Source organism: Myotis myotis, unplaced genomic scaffold, assembly GCF_014108235.1.
Source record: "Myotis myotis isolate mMyoMyo1 unplaced genomic scaffold, mMyoMyo1.p scaffold_m19_p_3, whole genome shotgun sequence".
NCBI lineage: Eukaryota > Metazoa > Chordata > Mammalia > Chiroptera > Vespertilionidae > Myotis > Myotis myotis.
Window position 1 is genome coordinate 119,584,703 of NW_023416335.1, and position 26,656 is coordinate 119,611,358.

Below are 26,656 nucleotides of genomic sequence, written 5' to 3' on the forward strand. Positions count from 1 at the left end.
AATCTTTAAGATTTTGTCATTAGGAACCTCTGTGTCCTTCTGACATACTCTCAATATTCTTGGAACACTTTCTTACTTTCTGGTATAATAAAATGTTTTGGATTTATGTTGAACTTTGCCACACAACCCTGGACTTAGTCATGTCTCCTGGAGCCCTGATTCTTTTTGGTGGAAAAAGGCATTTAGAAATTAAGATTTGGGTGCTTAACTGAACTCCTTGTTACAGGTGTATATTATTGCTTCTAGGTCCTCTCAGCAGATAAGGCTAGAAAATATATGTGTGTATATATATGTGTAGATGAACACACACATACACACAGAGAGAAATCTAAATCAGTACATTGACCAATCAATCAATAATCAATCTATCAATCTATTAGCAACCATGAACCCATATTAATATTTCCAACAACAATCCAACATCACAGGGTTTGCCTTTACTTTTTTTTTCTTTTACCTTTCTATATTTATTACTCCCTTCTCCTATAGTGACAAATCTGGCCCCTATTATTCTCAATATATTTACTCATTTGCTCAATCTTTTTATATGTAACCAATCTCCCAACCATGTGTGCTGCCATCTTGGTCCTGGCCTACTAATTCCACCACACCAGCTGAATCTTCAGCCTTGGCCATGCCAAAAATGTTGGTGATGTGGGTTGCATCCTTGGGCCCTGCCCATTAAACACATCAGTTGTGCTGGCAGAATCCTTGGTCCCACCAAATATATAGGCTCCAATCCTTGGATTCAGCTCTAGGCCAAATATTCAAGCTTTGCTGACCAAATCCTTAGCCTGTGTTCTGCTGGTCATTTTGGTTACATCAGCTGAAGTCTTGGTCCCAGCCCACTGACCATGCCAGCTGATTCTTCAGCCATGATAAAGGGGGAGGGGGTAGACTGGTTGACTGGTAGACTGTATTTAAGAGGAACAAATACCTACATTCTAATATTTGTCAGGACTAAATCCTTAAGCCTACTTAACATATAAAACTTTTTTATAAGATTACTAATATTTAGGGCATATTGCCTAAATACTGTCCAAAGAGTTGAAATTTATTACTTATATGAAATAACACATTAGATATCTGAGTACTTGGGTAGCAATATTTAGGGTCGCCTATAAAATGGTTTTTATTGAAATAAATTTTGGTATTATGATATTGTTGAGATGTTAAAGAAAAAATAGGCTTATGGAAGTTATTGTTGTTTATAATATAAGGATGTTGAAGATGTTGCTTATAATTTGATTCTTGATAAGGACCCACAAGGAAGAAATTTCTTTCTTGATCATTTCGATATACAGAAAAAGCATCTGACAAAATACAATATCCTTTCATGATAAAAGCCCTTAACAAATCAATACAGAAGGACCTTATTGCAACACATTTAAGGCCATATAAGACACACCCACAGCCAGCACTCAGTGATAAAAGGTTGAAAGCTTTTCCTCTAAGATCAGGAATAAGACAAGGGTACCCCCCCTTACCACTCCTATCAACAGTACTGGATGTCCTAGCCAGAGCAATCAGACAAGAAAAGGAAATAAAAAGCATCCAAATAGAAAAAGTAAAATTGTCTTTGCAGATAATATGGCCTTATATATAAAAAATCCTGAAGACTCCACCAAAAACTGCTAGAACTAATCAATGAATTCAGTAAAGCTGTAGGATACAAAATCAATATACAGAAAAACAGTTGTGTCTCTATATACTATAACAAAACATCTGAAAAATATATAAATAAGACAATCCCATTCACGATAGCATAAAAAACAAAGTACTTAGAAATAAATTTAACCAAGGAGGTAAAAGATCTATACACTGAAAAAATTTTGGTGAAAGAAACTGAAGAAGATAAAAGCATATGGAAAGGTATTCCATGTTCATGAATTGGAAGAATAATGTTAAAATGTCCATATTACCCCAAACCATCTATAGATTCAATGCAATTCCTATCAAAATTCCAATGGTATTTTTTATAGAAATAAAAAAAATCCTAAAATTTGCATGGAGCTACAAAAGACCCCAAGTAGCCAAAGCAATCCTGAGAAAAAAGAACAAAGTTTAAGATATCATATTCCTGATTTTAAACTATACCACAAAGCTACAGTAATCAAAACACAATGATACTGACATAAAAATAGGTCCACAGACCAATGGAACAGAATTGAGAGCTCAGAAATAAACTCCTGCATATATGGTCAACTAATATTTAAAAAAGGAGCCAAAAATACTCAATGGGGAAAGGATAGTTTCTTTAATAAATGATATTGAGAAAATTGAAAGAATGTAGAAGAATTGAAATTGGACCTCAATCTTACACCAAACACAAAAATGAACTTAAAATGGATTAAAGACTTAAACATAAAACCCAAAACTGTAAAATCCCTAGGGGAAACATAAGGAAAAGCTCCTTGACATCAGTCTGGGCGATGATTTCTGGATATGACACCAAAACAAAAACAAAAATAAATAAACAGGACCACATGAAACTAAAAAGGGAGACGAACAACCCAATTAAAAATGGGATATCACTAATCATCAGGGAAATGCAAATCAAAATCACAATGTGATACTAGTTCATACCTTTCATACCTGTTAGAATGGCTATTGTCAAGAAGACAAGAAAATAACAAGTGTTGGGGAAGAGAAAAGGGAACCTTTGCTTGTACATTGTTGGCGAGAATGTAAATTGGTACAGCCAGTATAGAGGTTCTTCAAAAAATTTAAAAAAGAACTACCATATGATCCAGCAATCCCACTTCTGGGTATTTATCCAAAGAAACTGAAATCAGGATGTGGTAAAGATACCTGCACTCCCATGTTCATTTTAGCGTTATTCACAATAGCCAAGATATGGAAACAACCTAAGTGTCTGTCAATGAACAGATAAAGAAGATATGGTATAGATATGCATAGTGGAATATTATTCAGCCATGAGAAAAAATAAAACCCTGTTCTTTGTGACAACTTGGATGAACACTGAGGGCATTATACTAAGTGCAATAAGTCAGACTGATAATGTATGATATTGACTTACATGTGAAATCCAAAAGAAAAAAAAAAAGCCTAATTCAGAAAAACAGACTGTACCCTACACTGTGGTTACCAGGAGCTGGGGTGTTGAGGAAATAGGGAGATATTGTTCAAAGGGTATGAACTTCTAGTTACAAGATTAACAAGTTCTGAAGATCTAACGTATAGGATGGTAATTATAGCTAAAAATACTGTATTACATATTTGATTGCTGCTAAGAGAGTAGATCTTAAATGTTCTCACCATAAAAAAGAAATGGTGATTATGTAATGGAATGAAAATGGTAGCTAATGCTATGGTAGTAATCATTTTATAATATATAAATACATCAAGTCAACATGCCACAAGCCTTAAATATATACAATGTTGTATGTTAATTGTATCTCAATAAAGTTGGAAAACAATTTCTTTTGGATCTCAGAACTAGAAATTGTCATGTTTTTGATGATCTACTGGTTTGTTATATCTTGTAGGATAGTATAAACTGTATGACTAATCACATTTCTCTCTTGACAGTGCCTGAGAGCTCACTCCTGGATTCATCTTGTGTTTTTCTCCTTCCCCTTGATTATGAGAACCATGGAGTTGGGAATGCAGAAGGAAGGAGAGCTCTTTAGGAGATTCTGATATCCTTTATCCTCTCCGCGAAGCACTGCTCCAGGACCACTCACTCAATTTGAAGTATACTATAAGATTTAGAACTGAGTTTCTGACTACTCATTCCATCATTCTGGATCATACTCCCCTTTAATCTTAAAGCAGAATGATATAATACAGTGCATATAACTTCTAACTTTATATAAGAAGTAAAAATATGTAATGTGAACTGGAAAAATATTGTCTCAAAAAGATAAAATAATGGCTGTTCTTTTTATGTATACAAGACATTTAAAAACAAGCTACCTATCCTTGGCCATAAAGTATCTCAAATGAGGGGATTTTCAAAATTGCAGCAGAGAAAGTGGATACTATGCTGACATACTCCCAGGACCAAACTGGAATTATAACGAAAATACAGAAAAACTATCCTGAATACTCAACTGAATACTAGCTGGAAAGAACCCTGATAATCAAGGATGGAATGTGGAGACCGCATAGAGACTGGTAGGGAGTGTGGAGGCACGAAAGGGCTGGCTGGGCTCCCATAGACAGCAGCTGAAGTTATGAAGGAATATCTCAGCTGTGGGAGGTTCTAAACCCCAAGCTGGGCTCTCTAGCCCAGAGCACTAGAAACGAGAAAGGTGCCCATATAACTTCAGTTACCATAACATCTGGCTGTGAAAAGGAATACACAGCAGATTAGGGGAAGCCGAGGATCGGGTAGGTGAATTAGAAGATAGGGTAGAAAAAAATCACTCAATCACAGAACCAAAATGAAAAAACAATGAAAAAAACAGGAGGACAGCTTAAGGGAGCCGTGGGATAACATGAAACGTAGCAACATTCACATAATAGGAGAACCCTAAAGACTCCACCAAAAAACTACTAGATTTAATAAAGGAATTGGGCAATGTAGCAGGATACAAAATTAGCACCCAGAAATCGATGAAATTTTTACACACCAACAATGAATTCTCAGAAAGAGAAACTAAAAGAAACAATCCCATATACTATAGCAACATAAAAAGTAAGATTCTAGGAATAAACTTAACCAAGGAGGTAAAAGACGTACTCTGAAAACTACATGATGTTGAAAAAAGAGACAGAGGAAGATATGAAGAAGTAGAAGAATATACCGTGTTCATGGATTGGTAGAATTAACATCACTAAAATGTCCATACTACCAAAGCAATCTATAGATTCAATGCAATCCCTATTAAATTACCAATGGCATATTTCACAGATCTAGAACAAATATTCCACAAATTTATATGGAACCAAAAAAGATCCTGAATAGCTACAGCAATCTTGAAAAAGAAGAACATGCCCTAGCTGGTTTGGCTCAGTAGATAGAGCATCAGCCTGTGGACTAAAGGGTCCCGGGTTTGATTCTGGTCAAGGGCACGTGCCTGGGTTGTGGGCTTGATCCCCAGTAGCGGGTATGCAGGAGGCAGTCAATCAATGATTCTCTCTCATCATTGATGTTTCTCTCTCTCTCTCCCTCTTCCTTCCTCTCTGAAATCAATAAAAATATTTTTTAAAAAAGAACAAAGTTGGAGGGATCACAATACCAGATATCAAGTTATACTACAAAGCCACTGTAATCAAAACAGTCTGGTACTGGCACAAGAACAGGCATATAGATTAACGGAATAGAACAGAGACCCTAGAAATTGACCCAACCCATTACATCAATTAATATTTGACAAAGGAGGCAAGAGCATACAATGGAATCAAGACAGTCTCTTCAATAAATGGTGCTGGGAAAATTGGATACATGCAAAAAAATGAAACTAGACTACCAACTTACACTATACACATACATAAAACTCAAAATGGATAAAAACTTAAATGTAAGATGTGAAACCATAAGAATCCTAGAAGAAACCATAGGCATCAAAATCTCAGACATCTCTCGTAGCAGTATGTTTGCGGATACATCTCCTATGGCAAGGGAGTCAAAGGGAAAAAATAAACAAATGGGACTACATCAAAATAAAAAGTTTCTGCACAGCAAAATAAACTATCAACAAAATGAAAAACACAAAAAAAACAGTCCACTGATGGGAGAGTATATTTGCCAATGATTCCTCTGATAAAGGGTTAATTTTCAAACTATATAAGGAACTCATACAACTTAACAAAAGGACGACAAACAATACAATTAAAAAATAGGCAAAGGATCTAAATAGACACTTCTTCAAAGTGGACATACAGAAGGCCAGGAGACACATGAAAAAATGCTCAAAGTCATTACTCTGAGAGATGCAAATTAAAATGACAATGAGGTATCACCTCACACCTGTCAGAATGGCTATCATCAGCAAATTAACAAAGGACTAATGTTGGTGAGGATGTGGAGAAAAGGGAACCCTAATACACTGTTGATGGGAATGCAGACTGATGCAGCCACTGTGGAAAACAGTATGGAGTTTTCCTCCTCTCCCCCCCAAAAATTAAAAATGGAACTGCCGTTTGACTCAGTGATCCCACACCTAGGAATATAGCCTAAGAATCCTCAAACACCAAACAGAAAGAATATATGCACCCCTATGTTCATAGCAGTACAATTTACAATAGATAAGATTTGGAAACAGCCCAAGTGCCCATCAGCAGATGAGTGGATAAAAAAGCTGTGGTACATTTACACAATGGAATACTATGCAGCTGTAAAAAAGAAAGAACTCTTACCATTTGCAACAGCATGGATAGACCTGGAGAGTATTATGCTAAGTGAAATAAGTCAGTCAGAGAAAGACAAGTATCACATGATCTCACTCATATGTGGAATCTAATGAACAAAATAAACTGATTAACAAAATAGATCCAGAGACACAGATGCATGGAATAGACTGTGGAGTTGCAGAGGGAAGGCAGGGGAGTGTGGGTGTGTGGGAGGCTATCAACCAAAGACCTTGTATTCATATAGGGTATGCAAATGCACAGACAGTGGGATGGTGAGGGCCAGGGGCAGACGGCGGGGGTGGACTAGAAGGGGTCATTTGGGGAAAAAGGGGACATATGTAATACTTTCAATAAAGATGTAAAAAAACAAACAAAAAACCCAAAAACAAATGAACAAAAAGAAAATTAAAAAATAAATTAAAGTTTTAAAAAGTATCCCAAATGTGAGACTTGGCCCAAATTTATTTAGTTGTTGGAATTTTTTATTTCATTTTTCAATTATAGTTTGCATTCAACATTATTTTGTATTAGTTTCAGATGTATAGCATAGCATAGTGGTTATATAATCATATACTATACAAAGTGTTCCTTGAAATTTCCAGTAACCACCTGGCACCATACATAGTTATTGTAACATTACTGACTATATTCCTCTTTCAAGAAGAAATTAAGATTTTTACAGCAACATGCTAAATCTGAGAGGTAGGGCTTATCTTTTCACATCAAATAAGTAAGGTGGATAATTGATTGGGCTGTTATAAATATGTCTATTATTAGGCAATATCACACCATGGGAAAGTAAGCACAGCTCTGATTCCAGTTTGCATTTCTCAACCTGTGAGTTGTCACTGCTACCTTTAACATCACACCATGGAGGATTTTGTTTTAAACACAATTTTCCTTCCTGTATTATGAGTAACAAATAATGTTTAACAAACAGGAACTATTTGGCTGAAAAACAGTGTACAGCTTCAAAATCCTGATGAAGAGTTTTAGTAAATGTACAACACAATTTAGAAACAAAAGGAACTTAAATTAATGTTTTAAAAACTGTTCTAATTCTTTTTCTAAGTGTTCACTTTCCATGTCTGCTCTCTATCTCTATCCTTATCCTATTTTCTCTTTGTTTCTTTTATTCATTGTTTTTATCTTCTGAATTATCTTCTCATTTATTTATTGAACTAAAAAAAAAATCATAACATGACAAAAGAGAATTAGTAGAATTTTACAGGCAACAGTAAACAGAATATGTAGTAACTTAAACTAATTAATCTAATGGTTCTTTTCCTTCAAATAGTAATTCCTAATATCTGTTGAAGAACTAACTACTGCTAAGAATCTTGAATATGAGCACCAACTTCCCTAAGGTAACTCCTATTGCATCAACCTAAGTAGCAGCTGAATTTTGATAGGGTCTTATCAAAGTTCAAGTGACTGACCTGTTCCTGGGTCATCTTCTGCAGCTCATTTTCCCAAGTTGCCTGGTCATCGTCCAAGTTATAGGAAGCTGGTGGAGTGAGCCCATGAAGGATCAGGGGGTCTCGGTCATGGCAGAGGGCTGTCAGGTGTCCAATATACAATTTTAATTTGCTTCTATTTTGGTCAAGTTCTAAGAGAGGTTGGATGATCTAAGGGGAAAAAAAAATGAGGAAAGTCAAGATCAGTCTGAAATGAGCTTAAATATCATTATGCCTCCCAAGTCAAAGAAAACTGACCAAATCGCTATTGAAATCTTCAGGATTATAAAAAGAAACATTTTCACATACCTGCACATTTACAGTATCACACTCAACCACCCCATTCTGGGAGATGGGTAGGGGATGTTGGCTTAGTGCATCAATTCAAGACTAAGAGTTCCATACTTTGGCAGGGGATTAAGCACAGGCCTGACTTGTTTTACAGAGATGACATTGCTGATAAGGACTCCAGTTACCTCACAATTTCTCTTCCACTTATTTATGAGTAGGTTTCAAAAAGCTGTTAGTGAAATCTGCTCATCTGAAAGCCTGGGCAACATACACTTCATGTGTTCCTCCAGCTCCTAGAATGGACGAAAAATGCTGTCTCTGGAGAAGGTGCATGTTTTCCTTGGCCAAGAGATGTGACGAGTGAATTCATTACCAACCTTCCTCATCCTGGCTTAAGCTCCCCTCATTCTTTCCACAGAGGCTATCTGATATTCTTTTAAAACAATGATTGATAAATCTTTATATAACACCAAATACCTGACTCGTAGCCAAAGACTCTGAAATTCTCTTAGTTGTAACATTGGCTCTATGTTTTTCTTGAACAGCAGTCCTTCTCTCTTTCTCTTTTACATTCCCTTTGCCCTGGATAAATAACCATCCCTTTGACTCCCTTTGGAAGCCATGAAATGACAGATGGCTTCTGCCCCAGAATTTCATTTAACAGCTCTCATGACAATACTCTGGCCAGGTACTTAGTAGTTGGTCAAAGCCTGGGGTTTAGGAACAGTTGGGCCCAATCTCACATCTCAGAGCACTGAAATGTTAAAGCAGCATCTGCTTGATACACAGCAGCTGTGAAAGCTGCAAAACGTGGCCAAAATGCTGGCGATTCTCAAAATGTTCCCAGGGCTTAAAAGGCAGAGGTATGCACCTGCTGCATGTCACTGGGCTGGCATTTGTCAGCAACAGGACACCTCTGACCCACCTAATGAATAAGGAGCCCAGAAATCTTCAAGTCAATAGAAGCAAGGCCTGGTATTACTTTCAACAGTGACACTGATTTCCTCTGGCCTCCTCAGAGGAGTGCTCCTGCTGCTTTCCTTTGTAAGGGTTTTAAAACAATGTTATGTAATTTTTATTATGAAATCAATATACATTTTACTCTGAAAAATACTGGGAGAAACTGTAAAAGAAATAATAAAAGAGCCTTTAGGTATTCCATCAAGAATACAACCTGAATGACTTCTGGTCAAGATGGCGGTGTAGGTAAACATGGTACTCATATCCTCCCACCACCACATCAAAATTGCAACTAAACTACAGAACAACCATCATTCAGAATTACCTGAAATCTGTCTGAATAGAAGTCCTACAACTAGGGAATAAAGAAGAGGCCACATGGAGATTGGTAGGAGGCGGGGAGATGTGGAATGCGCTGGTCTCACACCCATGTATGCTGGATAAAAACCAGGAAGGGTATCTCGGCTGCAGAGGTCCCCACACCAGGCGCCCCAGCCCATGGTTCCAGTGCCAGGAAAAGTCCCCATAGCTCTGGCTATGAAAACCAGTGGAAATTGAGGCTGAGGGAAACAGAGAGCTGCTCTTAAAGGGACCACATATGGACTTACTTGGACTCACTCCCTCTGAGCTCCAGCATTGGGGCAGCAGCTTGAAAGGCACCAGAGACTAACAGGGAGGACCTGAAGTGTCTGGTATCAAGGTGAGAGCTGGGGGTGTGGCTTTTTCCCAGAGAAAAGTGCTGGTGGAGGCCACTGTTCCTTTGATGAGGCCTCCCCTCACAGAGCCAGCAAATGGGCACCATATCTGAGACTCCATCAACCTGGCCTATACTGTTTACCCTACCTTGGTGATTCCTTGAGGCCCTGCCCCACCCAGCTTTTGGGTCCAACCAAATTATTTCCAGTGGCTTTTCCATATGAATAGCCTGTCTTGGCTCATCCTTCAGATTTTCCTGAATCTCTCAAACAAACAGCATCTGGCCTCAGTGTGTCCTGTAACTGTCACTAAGTGGCCCGAGGCCTGGCACTAGCAGTCTGCCTTGGTTCACAGCTTGGCCTTGCCTGGGCACCTCCAAGCCAAGCCTAAGTATCATCCATCTGTAGATCACTTTGTAGCTCATGTCAGGTGGCCCTGGGCAGAACACAGGTGGTGGCTGACCTTGGCCTACACCTCCAGGAAGGCCCCAGAGCCAGCACACTCAGTAGATAGCTTCAGGCCATGTTGAAGTATCACAAACCACCTCCACAAGCAACACACTCAAAGGGTGGACTCGGCAGGCACCAGAGCCCTGCTGAAGTAAGTTCTGCTCTGTGGAGTGGACCCATGGCCAGCAGATCCTCTACTGTGGTCACAGGTTGGTGGTTGGAGCCAGTCCTTGCAGCTGATTGGCCTAGAGGTAAATCCCTCCAACTGACATGTCAACAGCAATCAAGGCTCAACTACAAGAAGAGAGTGCTCATAGCCCACATGGGGGTGCACCTCAAGGGCCCAGCTTGGGTGATCATGAAGGCTGTGCCAGTGGACCCCACAGAACACCTATTACATGAGGCCACTCTAACAAGCCCGGGAGACACAGCAGCTCCACCAAATACATAAAAACAAACACAGGGAGGCTGCCAAATGAGGAGGCAAAGAATCATGTCCCAAATGAAAAAATAGAACATTGTTCAAAACACTGGTTATAAGGATGCTCAAGGAACTTAGAGAGAACTTCAACAGCATTAAGAAGAGACATGAAAACCATAAAAAGAAGCAGTCAGAAATGAAGAATACACTAACTGAAATGAAGAATAATTTATAGGGAGTCAACAGTAGAGTAGATGAAGCTGGGAATCAAATCAGTGATTTGGAATATAAGGACGCAAAAAACACCCTATTAGAACAGCAAAAAGAAGAAAGAATAAAAGAAATGAGAATAGTGTAAGGAGCCTCTGGGTCAACTTCAAGTACACCAACATTTGTATCACAGGTGTGCCAGAAGGAGGAGAGAGAGAGAGCAAGAAATTGAAAGCCGGTTTGAAAAATAATGACAGAAAACTTCCCTAACTAGGTGAAGGAAAGACATACAAGTTCAGGAAGCCCAGAGAGTCCCAAACAAAATGGACTCAAAGAGGCCCACATCAAGATGCATCATAATTATAATGCCAAAAGGTTAAAAACAAAGAGAGACATTTAAAAGCAGCAAAATAAAAGCAGTTAGTTACCTAAAAGGAAACTCCCATAAGACTGTTAACTGATTTCTTAACAGAAACTTTGTAGTCCAGAAGGAATTGGCAAGAAATATTCAAAGTGATGAAAGGCAAGGATCTACACCCAAGATTGCTCTACCAAGCAAAGCTATCCTTTACAATAGAAGGACAGATAAAGAGCTTCCTAGACAAGAAAAAGCGATAGGAGTTTATCACCACCAAACCAGTATAATATGAAATGTTAAAGGATCTTCTTTAAGGAGAAAAAAATCAAAATATGAATAAAATTGCAATAAATACATATCTATCAACAAGTAAATCTAAAAAATAAAATAAATAAGCAGAACAAAAAGAATACCACTTGAAATTTTAGCAATTTTCTTCCAAAGTTTAAAATAACTTATATTAATCAATTTTTAATAGTATCAGACTTCACATTTATTTAATGTACTGTTTACTCATTTACTGTTATATTGTGAGTACTATCACCATGTTGCATTGTTACTGGAAATCATGATTTTTAATGGTTGCTTTATAAATATACTACATTTCATTTGTTTCTAATACTATTTCCATGACAAAAGAGAGAACAACTAGGGTTTGGTGGCTAAAACAATCTTTAGCTTACTAAAGAGATCAGAATTCAGAGTTTAGGCCTATATAATGTAACACAATATAGAAGTTAGAGTTTGCCTAGACAAACCTGAGAAAATGAATTAATTTAGCATTATTTTAATTTTAATTTTCTTTGTTAATCTTCACCCAAGGACATTTTTTCCATTGATTTTTAGAGAGAGTGGAAGGAAGGGTGAGAGACAGAGAGAAACATCAATGTGAGAGACATCCACAGGCTGCCTCCTGCATGTGCCCTGACCAGGGCCAGGGATCGAGCCTGCAACCAAGGTATATGCCCTTGACTGGAAACCCTTCAGTCCATAGGCTGATGCTCTAATCACTGAGCCAAACCAGCAAGGGAAGCATTATTTTCATTTCTTTTCTTTTATAACTTTTATTTACTTTATTTTATTTTTAAATATATTTTTATTGATTTCAGAGAGGAAGGGAGAGTGAGAGTGATATAGAAACATCAATGATGACAGAGAATCATTGATCGGCTGCTTCCTGCACACCCCCTACTGGGGATTGAGCCCATAACCCAGGCATGTGCCACTGACCGCAATCAAACCCGGGACCCTTCAGTCCGCAGGCTGACGCTCTATCCACTGAGCCAAACCAGCTAGGGCTTGACTTTTATTTCTTAATCTCTCTCACATACACACAATTCTGTAAGAATAAAGATTAAACACTTAGGTGCTGGTATGAAAGGCTCTTGGGCACTATAAGAGACCCCCAATGGGTAGGCTCATGGCACCAGTTCTGTGTTGGCATTTTCTACCTATGCTATGATAGGCTTATCAACACTGCCAATCACCAAAGGAAGAGATTGGTTCAATTAAGCCAAGGATTTAGAGAGTGGGAAATTTTTCACAAACATCAATCTCTCAAAAAAATTGTATTTTGTTTTTGACAACAAATACATATAGTGTAGAAAGTTCAGAAAGAATTCCAAAGTTAATCTTTAAAGGCAATATTCTTTTAAATGCATGTACACTTTGCACTTTAATAACAAAACTGTCTAGTCACAATTCTACCACATCCCTCATGCCTCCAAGCAATGCAGTCCTATTTTAATTTCCTTTTTTTTTTAATTTTTATTTTTAGCTTGGACTTCTCTATCTTCTTTCATAGAAATGAAATGACAAAAACAACAACAAAATGAACAAACTTTTGGGATTTTCACTGGGTTTGTGCAACTTAATCCCATTCCTTCTTTTCTTTTTTTAAAAAATATATTTTATTGATTTTTTATAGAGAGGAAGGGAGAGGGATAAACAGTTAGAAACATCGATGAGAGAGAAATATCGATCAGCTGCCTCCTGCACACCTCCTACTGGGGATGTGCCTGCAACCAATGTACATGCCCTTGACTAGACTCAAACCTGAGACCCTTCAGTCCGCAGGCAAGCGCTCTATCCACTGAGCCAAACCAGTCAGGGCCTTTCTTTTCTTTTTTTTCTTAATATATTTTTTATTGATTTTTTTTTACAGAGAGGAAGGGAGAGGGATAGTTAGAAACATCAATGAGAGAGAAACATTGATCAGCTGCCTCCTGCACACCCCCTATTGGGGATGTGCCCGCAACCAAGGTACATGCCCTTGACCCCGTGACCGGAATCCAACCTGGGACCCTTCAGTCCACAGGCCAACACTCTATCCACTGAGCCAAACCCATTAGAGCCCATTCTTTTTCTTTTCTATTCTCTCCTTCCCTCTCCGTGTGTGTGTGTGTGTGTGTGTGTGTGTGTGTGTGTGTGTGTGTGTGTGTCTGTGTATGTGTTGCCATCACATCTGGACTGCAAGGCTGAAACGGTTGGTCATCGTAGGTAATTACTGTTTGGATTGGAAAACTGGCATAAAAAGGTATGACTGTTGAGGAAAGGGGACAATGTGATAAATGGTAATAATCAAAAGGTCAAATTTCTCACAATAAAATGGAAAGACACAAACTTACTACTTCATGACTGGTGATGGGAAAATTGATATTTTAGGTCCCTGTTCTTTTTCTTTTAATTTTTTATTTTATTTATTTATCGTCTAAACTTTTACATATGTCTCCTTTTTCCCTGATTGCCCCCTCCCCTCCAGCCATTCCTACCTGGGGCAAGCCCCCACCGCCCCAGTGTCTGCATCCATTGGTTATGCTAATATACATGCATACAAGTCATTTGGTTGCTCTCTAACCCCCTCTCTCCTGCCATTTGTCTCTGGATCTATTCTTGTTCATCAAATTATGTTGATCATTATATCCCACATAAGAGTGAGATCATGTAATATTTATATTTCTCTGACTGGCTTATTTCACTCAGCATAATGCTCTCCAGTTCCATCCATGCTGTTGCAAATGGTAAAAGTTCCTTCTTTTTTATAGCGGCATAGTATTCCATCATAGATGCACCACCATTTTTTAATCCACTCATCTGTTGATTGGCACTTAGGTTGTTTCCAAATCTTAGCTATGGTAAATTGTGCTGCTATGAACATAGGGGTGCATATATCCTTTCTGATTGGTGTTTCTGGTTTCTTGGGATATAGTCCTAGAAGTGGGATTACTGGGTCAAATGGGAGTTCCATTTTTAACTTTTTGAGGAAACTCCATACTGTCTTCCACAGTGGCTGCACCAGTCTGCATTCCCACCAGCAGTGTATGACGGTTCCTTTTTCTCCACATCCCAGCCAGCACTTGTCATTTGTTGATTTGTTTATAATAGCCATCCTGATAGGTATAAGATGGTATCACATTGTTTTGATTTGCATCTCTCGAATGATTAGTGACTTTGAGCATGTTTTCATATGTCTCCTGGCCTTCTGTATGTCCTCTTTCGAAAAGTGTCTATTTAGGTCCTTTGCCCACTTTTTGATTGGATTGCTTATCTTCCTTTAGTTAGGTTGTATGAATTCTCTGTAAATTTTGGAGATTAAACCCTTATGTGAAATATCATTGGCAAATATATTCTCCCATGCAGTGGGCTTTCTTGTTGTTTGTTGATGGTTTCTTTTGCTGTGCAGAAGCTTTTTATTTTCACGTAGTCCCATTTGTTTATTTTCTCCTTAGTCTCCATTGCCCTAGCAGCTGTATCAGTAAAGATATTGCTAGACATATGTCTGCTATTTTGCTGCCTATGGAGTCTTATAGGATTTTTATGGTTTCCCATCTTACATTTAAGACTTTTAGCCATTTAGAGTTTGTTTTTGTGTATGGTGTAAGTTTGTGATCTAGTTTCATTTTTTTGCATGTATCTGACCAAATTTCCCAGCACCATTTATTGAAGAGACTGTCTTGACTCCATTGTATGCTCTTGCCTCCTTTGTCAAATATTAATTGAGCATAATGGCTTGGGTCAATTTCTGGGTTCTCTGTTCTGTTCCATTGGTGTATATGTCTGTTCTTGTGCCAGTACCAGGCAGGTTTGAGAACCGCGGCTTGGTAATATAGCTGATATCTGGTATGGTGATCTCTCCAACTTTTTTCTCAGGATTGCTGTGGCTATTTGGGGTCTTTTTTAAAATTCCAGATGAACTTTTGGAGAGTTTGTTCTAGATTTTTGAGATATGCTGTTGGTATTTTAATTGGGATTACATTGAATCCGTAGATTGCTTTGGGTAGTAAGGACATTTTAATGATGTTGATTATACCAATCCATGAACATCGTATGTTCTTCCATTTTTTTATGCCTTCCTCTATCTCTTTTTTCAATGTCCTGTAGTTTTCTGAGTACACGTCTTTTACCTCCTTAGTTTATTCCTAAATATCTTAATTTTTTTTGATGCAATGGTAAATGGGATTGTTTTTTTTCGTTTCTTTTTCTGTGAGTTCATTATTGGTGTATAAAAAGGCCATAGACTTCTGGGTGTTAATTTTGTATCCTGCTACATTGCCAAATTCATTTATAAGATATAGTATTTTTCTGATGGAGTCTTTGGGGTTTTCTATGTATAGTATCATGTCATCTGTGAATAAGGACAGTTTTACTTCTTTTCCAATTTGGATGCCTTTTATTTCTTCTTTTTATCTGATCACCATGGCTAGCACTTCCAGTACTACACTGAACAGCAGTGGTGAAAGTGGGCATCCCTGTCTTGTTCCCATTCTTAGGGAAAATGAGTTTAGTTTTGGCCCATTGAGTATGATGTTGACTGTAGGTTTGTCATATAAGGCTTTCATTATGTTGAGGTATGATGCCTCTATTCCCACTTTGCTGGGAGTTTTTATCAAGAAAGGGTGTTGAATTTTGTCAAATGCTATTTCTGCATCAATTGATATGATTATGTGATTTTTGTCTCCCAATTTGTTTATGTGATGTATCACATTTATTGATTTGCAGATATTGTGCCATCCTTGCATCCCTGGAATAAATTCCACTTGGTCATGGTGTTATGATCTTTCTAATGTAATGCTGAATCCGATTTTCTACAATTTTGTTGAGGATTTTAGCATCTAGTTCATCAAGGATATTGTCCTGTAGTTCTTTCTTTTTTTTTTTTTTTGTGGTGTCTTTATCTGGTTTTGGAATTAGAGTAATGCTGGCTTCATAGAAAGAGCTTGGAAGTGTGTCTTCCTCTTGAATTTTTTGGAATAGTCTGGGGAGGATAGGTTTTAGTTCTTCTTTGAATGCTTGGTAGAACTCCCCTATAAAGCCATTTGGGCAAGGGCTTTTGTTTGCTGGAAGATTTCTTTTGTTTGCTGCTTCAATTTCTTCGGTAGTTATTCAGGTTTTTTTATTCTTCCTGATTGAATTTTGGGAATTTGTATTTTTCTAAGAATATGTCCATTTCATCTAGGTTGTCCATTTTTTTGGAATAGAGTTGTTCATAGTATTTTTTTTTATAATCCTTTGTATTTCTGTGGGATCAACTGTTACTTCATCTCTTTCATTTCTGATTTTGTTTAATTGGGTCCTCTCTCTTTGCTTCTTGGTGAGCCTGGCTAGAGGTTCATCAATCTTGTTTATCCTTTCAAAGAACCAGCTTTTGCATTTGTTGATCATTTGTATTGTTTTTTTTGGTCAATATGTCATTTATTTCCACTCTGATCTTTATTATTTCCTTCATTCTTTCTTGTTCTCTTTCTAACTCTTTGATTTGTAGGGACAGGTAATTTATTACCATTTTTTCTTGTTTTTTGAGGTAGGTTTGTAGATCTATGAACTTCCCTCTCAAGACTGCTTTCAACTGTGTCCCATAGATTTTGGATTTTCATGGTTGTTTGTTGCAATGATACATTTTATTTCTTCTTTGATCTCTTTGGTAACCCAATCATTGTTTAATAGCATGCTATTTAGCCTCCAGGTGTTTGGTTTTTCTTCTTCATTGTTTTTATTGTAGTTGATTTCTAATTTTATGCCATTGTGATCTGAGAAGATGCTTGATATGATTTCTATCTTCTTGAATTTGAAGAGACTTTGCTTGTGTCCCAATATGTGGTCTATTATTGAAAATGACCCATGTGCACTTGAGAAGAATGTATATTCTGTGGCTTTGGAGTGAAATGTTCTGAAGATGTCAATTAATTCCATATGATCTAGTAAGTCATTTAGGATTGATGTTTTTGCTGATTTTTTGTTTAGAGGATTTATCCAGTGGTGTTAGTGGGTTATTAAAGTCCCCGAGAGAAACCAAGATGGCGGCATAGGGAAACACTGGAGATTGCTGCCTCGCACCACCACTTCAAAAATACAACTAAAAGACGGAACGGACATCACCCAGAACCACAGGAAGGCTGGCTGAGTGGAAATTCTACAACTAGAAGGAAAGGGAAAAGCAAACCGAGACTCAGAGGAGGTGCGGTGCGGAAGTAAAATACTAAGGTGTGGAGGTGCATGCGGAGCGGGCTGGCGGCAGAGGGCGAGGTTGTCTTTTTCAATCGGGAGAGAGTCTCAGGCTCTGAGCTCCAGCTCTGGGCGAGTCTCTGGGGACCCAGACTCAAACGGGAGAAGCGGGACTGTCTGGCATCGGTCGGAACTCGAGGGCAGCTTTCTCTTAGAGGTACTTGGAACAATTGCTGGGACACTGAGAAGCACAGCCTCTGAAGGCAGGACTGAGAGCAGCCATAACTGCTCGCTCCGCCCACCCTGTTGATCCCCTGGGACCACCCCGCCCAAGCCCTGCACAGAGGCATTTGTGGGATAGCCTCAGGCAGAGGCTAAATTAGCACCTCCCTAGAGATCAGGACAGAAGTTCTCCCACTGCAGACACAGCTGATTCTCACAGCCAATTGGCCAGGAGGTCAAATCCCCCCAGTGTTACCTACAACAATCAAGGGTTAACTACAACAAGACTGTGCACAAAGACCACAAGGGGGTGCACCAAGAAAGCATAAAAAATGTGGAGACAAAGAAACAGGACACAAATGACAGAAATGGAGGAAAGCAACTGCTGGATATAGAGTTCAAAACCACACTTTTAAGGTGTTTCAAGAACTGTCTAGAAGCCGCCGATAAATTTACTAAGGCCCTCGAAAAGACTGGTGAGACCGCTGATAAATGTAGTGAGATCGTTAAGAAATCTAGTGAGACCCTCAATGTTGTGATAAAGGACCAACTAGAAATTAAGCATACACGGACTGAAATAAAGAATATTATACAGGCTCCCAATAGCAGACCAGAGGATCGCAAGAATCAAGTCAAAGATTTGAAATACGAAGAAGCAAAAACCACCCAGCTGGAAAAGCAAAATGAAAAAAGAATCCAAAAATACGAAGATAGTGTAAGGAGCCTCTGGGACAGCTTCAAGCGTACCAACATCAGAATTATAGGGGTGCCAGAAGATGAGAGAGAGCAAGATATTGAAAACCTACTTGAAGAAATAATGACAGAAAACTTCCCCCACCTGGTGAAAGAAATAGACTTACAAGTCCAGGAAGCGCAGAGAACCCCAAACAAAAGGAATCCAAAGAGGACCACACCAAGACACATCATAATTAAAATGCTAAGAGCAAGAGACAAAGAGAGACTCTTAAAAGCAGCAAGAGGAAGAAAGTCAGTTACATACAAGGGAGTACCCATACGACTGTCAGCTGATTTCTCAACAGAAACTTTGCAGGCCAGAAGGGAGTGGCAAGAAATATTCAAAGTGATGAATGCCAAGAACCTACAACCAAGATTACTTTATCCAGCAAAGCTATCATTCAGAATTGAAGGTCAGATAAAGAGCTTCACAGGTAAGAAAAAGCTAAAGGAGTTCATCACCACCAAACCAGTATTATATGAAATGCTGAAAGGTATCCTTTAAGAAGAGGAAGAAGAAGAAAAAGGTAAAGATACAAATTATAAACAACAAATACACATCTATCAACAAGTGAATCTAAAAATCAAGGGAATACATAATCTGATGAACAAAATGAACTGGTGATTATAATAGAATCAGGGGCATAGAAAGGGAATGGACTGACTATTCTTGGGGGGGAAAGGGGTGTGGGGGATGCGGGAAGAGACTGGACAAAAATCGCGCACTTATGAATGAGGACAGTGGGTGGGGAGTAAGGGTGGAGGGTGGGGTGGGAACTGGGGGGAGGGGAGTTTTGGGGGGGGAAGAGGAAAAAATGTAATAAACTGAACAATAAAGGTTAAATTAAAAAAAAAATAAAGTCCCCTACTATGACTGTATTGCTGTCAATCTCTACCTTGATATCCTCCCGTAGTATTTTTATGTATTTGGGTGCTCCCGTATTGGGTGCATATATGTTTACCAGAGTTATATCTTCTTGTTGAATTGCTCCCTTTAGTATCATGAAGTGCCTTACTTATCTCTTGTTATGGCCTTTACTTTGAGGTATAATTTGTCAGATATAAGTATTGCTACCCCAGCTTTTTTTTTTCATTTCCATTCGCCTGAAAAACCTTTTTCCATCCCTTCACCATCAGTCTGTGTGAGTCCTTTGTTCTGAGGTGGGTCTCCTGTAGACAGCAAATATATGGGTCATGTTTTCTTAACCACTCAGCTACCCTATGTCTTTTGATTGGGGCATTAAATACATTTATGTTTAAAGTTATTATGATAGGTACTTGTTTGTCTCCATTTTTATTCTTTATGCCTGTGTCCTCTTCCCTTCCCATTTCTTCTTTTTACAGAAGACCCTCTAGCATTTCCTGCATTGCTGGTTTGGTGGTAATAAACTCCTAGTCCTTTTTTTGTCTGTGAAGCTCCTGATTTCACCCTCAACTTTGATTGATAGCCTTCCTGAGTACAGTATTCTTGGATTCAGACCCTTGCTTTGCATGACTTTGTATATTTCAATCCATTCTCTTTTGGCCTGATATGGTTCTGTTGAGAAATCAGTCGACAGTCTGATAGGAGATCCCTTGTAGGTAACTTTCTGTCTCTCTTTGGCAGCTTTTAAGATTCTTACTTTGTCATTGGTGTTTTCCAATCTCTCTCTCCCTCACCCTCTCTCTCTCTCTTTATATATAAAAGGCTAATATGCAAAGTGTCCCCTTGGGAGTTCGGTCGCTTGCTATGACGTGCGCTGACCACTAGGGGGTGGTGCGGAATGAAGGAAGGCCTTGGCCGGCAGCCAGAAGGCCCCGATAGGCCCTGATTGCTGGCCAGGCCTAGGGATCCTACGCGTGCACGAATTTCACGCACCGGGCCTCTAGTTCAACCCCTAAAAGTGCCGGGAACGCTATCAAAGCTTCGAAATGGTGTACAGTTCTAAGTCTGCTTTTATTAGTGATGATGATATTGCTAAATATGTCAATGTAGTAAAAGTTTCCTTAAGTTTTTAATATGTAACTTCATTTACTTGCGATTCATAATTTTTCCCTAAACTGCTGTAAAATCAGCAAAAATGCCTTGGCAATTTTAGCATAGTTCCTAGGATATTGGTTGGCACTCAAAGGGTTAATTATAATGTGTCTTGGTGTTTGTCTTTTTGGGTTCATCTTGTTTGGGACTCTGTGAGCTTCTTGGACTTGGACTTCTTCCCAATATCAGGGAAGTTTTCTATCATTATTTCTTCAAACAGGTTTTCTATTCTTTATTCAGTTTCCTCTCCTTCTGAGACCCCTATTAGGTGGGTGTTGTTTCATTTTGTGTTGTCCCAAAGTTCCTTTAGGCTCTTGCTCCTGTTTTTTAAGGTTTTTTTTTCCAGTTGCTACTCTGCTTGGGTATTTTTTTTTTACCTTGTCTTCTACCTCACTAACGCAGTCTTCCATTTCTTCTAGTCTACTGTTGATGCTTTCTATTGTGTTCTTCATTGCAGTGATGTCATTTTTCATTTCTTCTTGGTTCTTCTTCATTTCCTCTTGGTTTTTACACATATTGTTGAATTTGTCTTCTATCCTTTCCAGTGTCCTTATGGCCATTTCTCTGAATTCTTTCTCTGACATATTGCTTGCCTCAATTTTGTTTACTTCCTTTTCCAGTGATGCCTCCTTTTCTTTCATATGGGGGCTGTTTCTTTGTCTCCCCATGTTCACTCCTCTCCTCTGATTGTGTCTGGTTATGTAGCTCTCTCTCTCCTGTGTTGACTCTCTCTAGGCCAGTGGTTCTCAACCTTGGCTGCACATTAGAATCACCTGGGAATCTTTTTAAAACCCTGATTTCTGGGCATCATCGTCAAGAAATTCTGTTTCTTTTTTATGGGGTGGGACCACAACATTAGTAACAAAGAAACAGAATTTCCGGAGGATGAGGCCCAGAAATCAGGAGTTTAAAAAGATTCCCAGGTGATTCTAATGTGCAGCCAAGGTTGAGAACCACTGCTCTAGGAGATCTCTGACCTTTCCGTCCACAGACTGCCTCACCAGCTGTGTTGAATTCATCATTTCCGGGTGGATGTTGTTCGATTCAGCTGTTCCTTCTATCTGCTTTTTGAGAAGGCACAGGACCTGTCCATGTATTCGGTGCCACTTTGTTTCCCCCTGGACAAACTTGTTAGGCGCCTGTGGCTGGGGAGGCTGACGTCTCAGTGTTCGTGGGTTTGCAGCTGAGGCAGCTGGTCCCTTGGTGTTGTGGTTGCAGGGTCTTGGGATGTATCTGAGGTCTCCCCAGTTGAAGGTAAGCCTGGGCTTTCGATCACAGCCGCTCTCCCCTTCAAGATGGCGTAGTCTCTGCAGCAGAGCCAGCCACTCCAGGAGAGATTGGGAGCCTGGTCCACCAGTCCCCAACAGTCCTGTGGAATATAGGTGTCCCTCACTCACAAATACAGACACTCTCCGCACATCATGCACTCTCCTTTCACTCTCCTTTCACTCTCTCACTCACACACTATCTTGCAGCCTGCTGTCTCGTTGGCCACTATCTTGGATCCCCCCAGGTCCCTGTTCTTGATTTTCAAGCTGATTTAAATGCATTCACACTGTAGTGCTAACTGTTTAGAAAACATGATAGTATTTTGCACTCTAATTTTCAAAGTCCTGTTGAAAAGTTAAAAAATGATGAATTAAACATTTCTTTTTCCTGGGATAAAAATTCATTCTATGTAGTAACCATGATGTCTATCCTTTCTTCCCATGTTAAAGATAATTGCTTTTTAAAAAACAAAAAGCATTCTAGCTGGTTTGGCTCAGTGGATAGAGTGTCGGTGTGCAGACTGAAGGGTCCCACATTTGATTCCAGTCACGGGCACATGCCTGGGTTGCAGGCTCTGTACAACGTGCAGGAGGCAGTCAATCAATGATTCCGTCTCATCATTGATGTTTCTATCTCTCTCTTCCTCTCTGAAATCAATAAAGAATATGTAAAAACCAAAACCAAAACCAAAAAGCTATAAAGTTTGCTATGTGATAGTATATGAAACTGCCTAACGAGCATAGTTCCCAAATCTATCCTTAAAAAAAGAAATCACTTTGGCCTTTCTGAGAGACCACATTTAACCATGTCAATCATGTGGGAAATGCCCTTATCTCTCCCCACCACCCCCAATCTAACTTGGGTAGGACACTTAGGAAAGAAATTGCATTTCCCACAAGGTAGAACTGCCACTGCCTAATCTTAAGAGGGAAGGACACTTGTCAAGAAGAAAGAGATTGCCTTACAAGATTTGTAAGTTACGTGTTTTGTCTACATACAACTTTAGTGCATTGGCAAGGAGTTCTACCCCAAACCATCAGAAATATGGTCAGGCCACATTAGTTCTATAGCTTTGCAGAACTACAGTTCTATATCGTTTTTGGCAAAAAGAAGTAAAAAATTAACTTGTTAACTAACCTCTGCTTCTATCAAATAGAATGCCAAAACAGCCAAATTCCCCCAATCCTACATTTACTAAGTTAAGGAAAAGAATCTATATATATAAAACCCTAAGCTACCGTTATGACTGGCCGACCAGTGATGCGCACTGACCACCAGGGGGGCAGCCTCTCAATGCAGGAGCTGCCCCCTGGTGGTCAGTGCGCTCCCACAGCCAACATCCTGCAGCCAGCCAACCTCCCGCAATCCCTCCCCCTGGCTAGCCAACCTCCCCCCTGACTGGCTGGCCCTGATTGGCCCTGATAGGGGCTGGCAGGCCAACCTCCCGCAGTCCCTCCCCCTGGCTGCCTGGCCCCGATCACTGACCAGGCTGAGGGACCCCACCCATGCACAAATTCGTGCACCGGGCTTCTAGTTTTAATTATAAAAAAGGATGAGAGATTTTTGGTTGACATACTGAGATCTTTGCTTTTTTCTTGCAAGAATTTATTTACTTATATATTAGATCCTTACATTGGCTTTAGAGGCCAGTATTGAATGACATATGGTGACAGAGGATAGTGATCTTTCCCAAAGTGTTTATTTTAACCTCCTTTTCCCTTAAGTAAGGTTAGATGGTTAACGGCTTTTGAAGACAGATGAATTGTTCCTGTATTGTATGATAAGATTTAACTGGAAATTCTAAGTACTCCATGTATGTAACTGATTCATCTATGAGATCTGAATACACTTTCCTAGAACATTTGGCTTTTCAATACCAGGATGGAATGTGCAGAGCCAAAGGCCCCTAATGAGTTAATTATATGGCATGCTTTTCTCTTCCTACCCTACCATTTCTGTGCCACTTACTCTAAGTATAGGTGCACTGCCCTTAATTGGCTACAAAATCTTTTTGTTCTTCTATCTGAAGAAACCTGCAGAGGTGGATTAAACTGTCCATATATTAACTGTATAAATGCTAGTGGTAGTTGTGATTTCTCATTTCTCATAGGTACATCAAGAAAATCCCAGAACAACTAACATATTAACTCCCCAGAGAGACATTATTCTTGTCCAGAGGTCCCTGCAGAGAGCTAAAGTCTGAAAAGTAAAAATAGAGGAGGGAATAAAATTAATCAGTCCAAGCACAAAGTCTTTTTTTCCTTTAATAACTAAGTTTATCTTCTTGGTCAATAATGGCCTTCAGGATCAGGAAGTTGAAGAATAGTGCTAAGTCTCCTCACAAAGTTTTGGAACTTTGTGAAATGTCCTCATTTAAATGTAGCTATTTTGTGAAACAATGGAGTTCTTTGAAAAATATAGTAAACCCTCATGATGTTTTTGCTACACTGATTAGATATATTGCATATCAGATCACACATATTGAGACTAGTGACTCCCATTGTACCATGCCATCTCCAGTTTTAGCTGATGAAAATATTAAGAACAAGATGTGGTCCTAATTTACATTAAAAAAAGGTGAAATAAGAGAACTAATATGTTGAGTGTATAAAAGAATTAAAATGTATAAATTCATGGTTTATCTTTGTTTTAACCTTAATTTTTTAAAAATATATTTTTATTGATTTCAGAGAGGAAGAGAGAGGGAGAGAGATAGAAACATCAATGAGAGAGAATCATTGATTGGCTACTCCTGCATGCCGCCTACTGGGGATCAAGTCTTGGACCCTTTAGTCTGCAGGCTGACGCTTTATCCACTGAGACAAACCAGCTAGGGCTAACTTTTATTTTGAAGTTTACTTCATGGAAACCCTTAAATTGCTAAATAAACCTATTTGCCTTGATTTGAGGCTTAGTCTGACTTAGTCTTCATATGTACCAGGGGTCCTCAAACTACGGCCCGCGGGCCACATGCAAATACAAATATTGTATTTGTTCCCGTTTTGTTTTTTTACTTCAAAATAAGATATGTGCAGTGTGCATAGGAATTTGTTCATAGTTTTTTTTTAAACTATAGTCTGGCCCTCCAACGGTCTGAGGGACAGTGAACTGGCCCCCTGTTTAAAAAGTTTGAGGACCCCTGATATATACAGTTATGACATTCAACAAGTTTTATATTTTTAATGGTCTATGAGATCCAACCTTTTAATCAACCTTTCCATCTGAAGCACAAATAGAAGGATATTAATGGATTCCTAAATGTTTTTGGTGTTATGCTCCTTACTTGTTTTTTTTTTTTAAATCCTCACCTGAGAACACTTTCATTGATTTTTAGAGGGGGGAGGGAAGGAGGGAAGGAGGGAGAAAGAGAGAGAGAGAGAGAGAGAGAGAGAGAGAGAGAGAGAGAGAGAGAGAGAGAGAGAGAGAAACATTGATGTGAGAGAGAACGGCTGCCTCTGTATGTGCTGCAACTGGGGACTGAACCTGCAACCTAGGTACGTAGCCTGACTGGGAATCAAACCTGTAACCTTTCCATGTAGGGGATGACTCTCCAACCAACTGAGCCATGGCTCTTTACTCATTCTTTTTTTTTTTTTTTTTTTTTTTTTTAATACAGAGAGGAAGGGAGAGGGAGAGAGAGATAGAAACATCAATGATGGGAGAGAATCACTGATCGGATGCCTCCTGCACGCCCCCTACTGGGATCGAGCTCACAACCCAGGCATATGCCCTTGACTGAAATTGAACCTGCAACCCTTCAGTCCACAGGCTGATGCTCTAGCCACTGAGTCAAGCCAGCTAGGGCTCTTTACTCATTCTTAAATCTTAACAGAAAGAAATACATTTGAGAATAGCACTTTTTTTAATACTTCCCTTGTAAGAGATACACTGAACAAAAACAAGCCTTACCTGGTTTATACCCTTATAATCCTATATAATAAAAGGCTAATATGCAAATCGACTGAACGGCGGAACAACCGGTCGCAATGATGCACACTGACCACCAGGGGGCAGACACTCAACACAGGAGGAGCTGCCCCCTGGTGGTCAGTGCACTCCCACACTGGCGAGTGCAGCAGTGATGGCAGGAGCCTCGCCCACCTCCAGCAGCACTAAGGAGCAGCAAGCCAAGTGGTAAGGAGCAGCAAGCAGGCGGGCAGTAAGGAGCGAGGGGCCCCGGACTGCGAGAGGGCACAGGCCAGAGAGAGGGACCCCCCGCCATGCACGAATTTCATGCACCAGGCCTCTAGTAACATATAAAAAAGTTAAAACTTTGGAATAGGTTTTAAGGCAAACCTATATATCATTTCCATTTAAAAATCTTATTATTAACATTGAGAATCTGAAAAGTTTCAGTAGCTTTAGAATGCGTTTAAGGACTTAGCTAGAGAGCTACCAACATGGAAAAATTCTATTATAACAGAACTGTGTTTCATTTAGGAATAGGTCAATAAACTTCTAAAATTTCAGGAAAAATTCAAAGATAAACTAAAATTAAAGGCAAGACACTTCGGAGTTCTAAATCCTAACTTCCATTGCAGAACTATTTTTCATGTATAGCTATTTTATTCCCCAAACAAATTTTATACAGTGTGACTGTCTTACATTTATCTTCTATAACAAAAATTAAAAAATCATGACAAAAGCAAAACTCCAGAATGATGCTATTTATACTATAAATATTGAATAAATACTTAGAATATTAGTTCTATAATAAGCAGGATCCCTTCCTCAACATCCATTACAGATGACTTATTATTATTACTTGTTTAGTTAATAAAATATTTGGGCCAAGGAAACACTTAGGAT

At 39.1% G+C, this 26,656-nt stretch overlaps 1 protein-coding gene across 15 annotated transcripts in view; it reads right to left on the minus strand.

The window, feature by feature from the left end:
* The window catches only part of ERC1 (ELKS/RAB6-interacting/CAST family member 1), a 520,764-nt gene that overhangs the window by 39,509 nt on the left and 454,599 nt on the right, over positions 1–26,656 (minus strand). For 10 of the 15 annotated variants that reach the window (XM_036301306.1, XM_036301299.1, XM_036301300.1 and 7 more), the window contains one exon: positions 7,761–7,949. In XM_036301306.1, the coding sequence (XP_036157199.1) occupies positions 7,761–7,949 (189 nt within the window). Of the gene's footprint in view, positions 1–6,806; positions 7,503–7,760; positions 7,950–26,656 lie in introns of those variants that run through there. The other 5 variants (XM_036301311.1, XM_036301312.1, XM_036301307.1 and 2 more) reach the window with 2 other exon arrangements.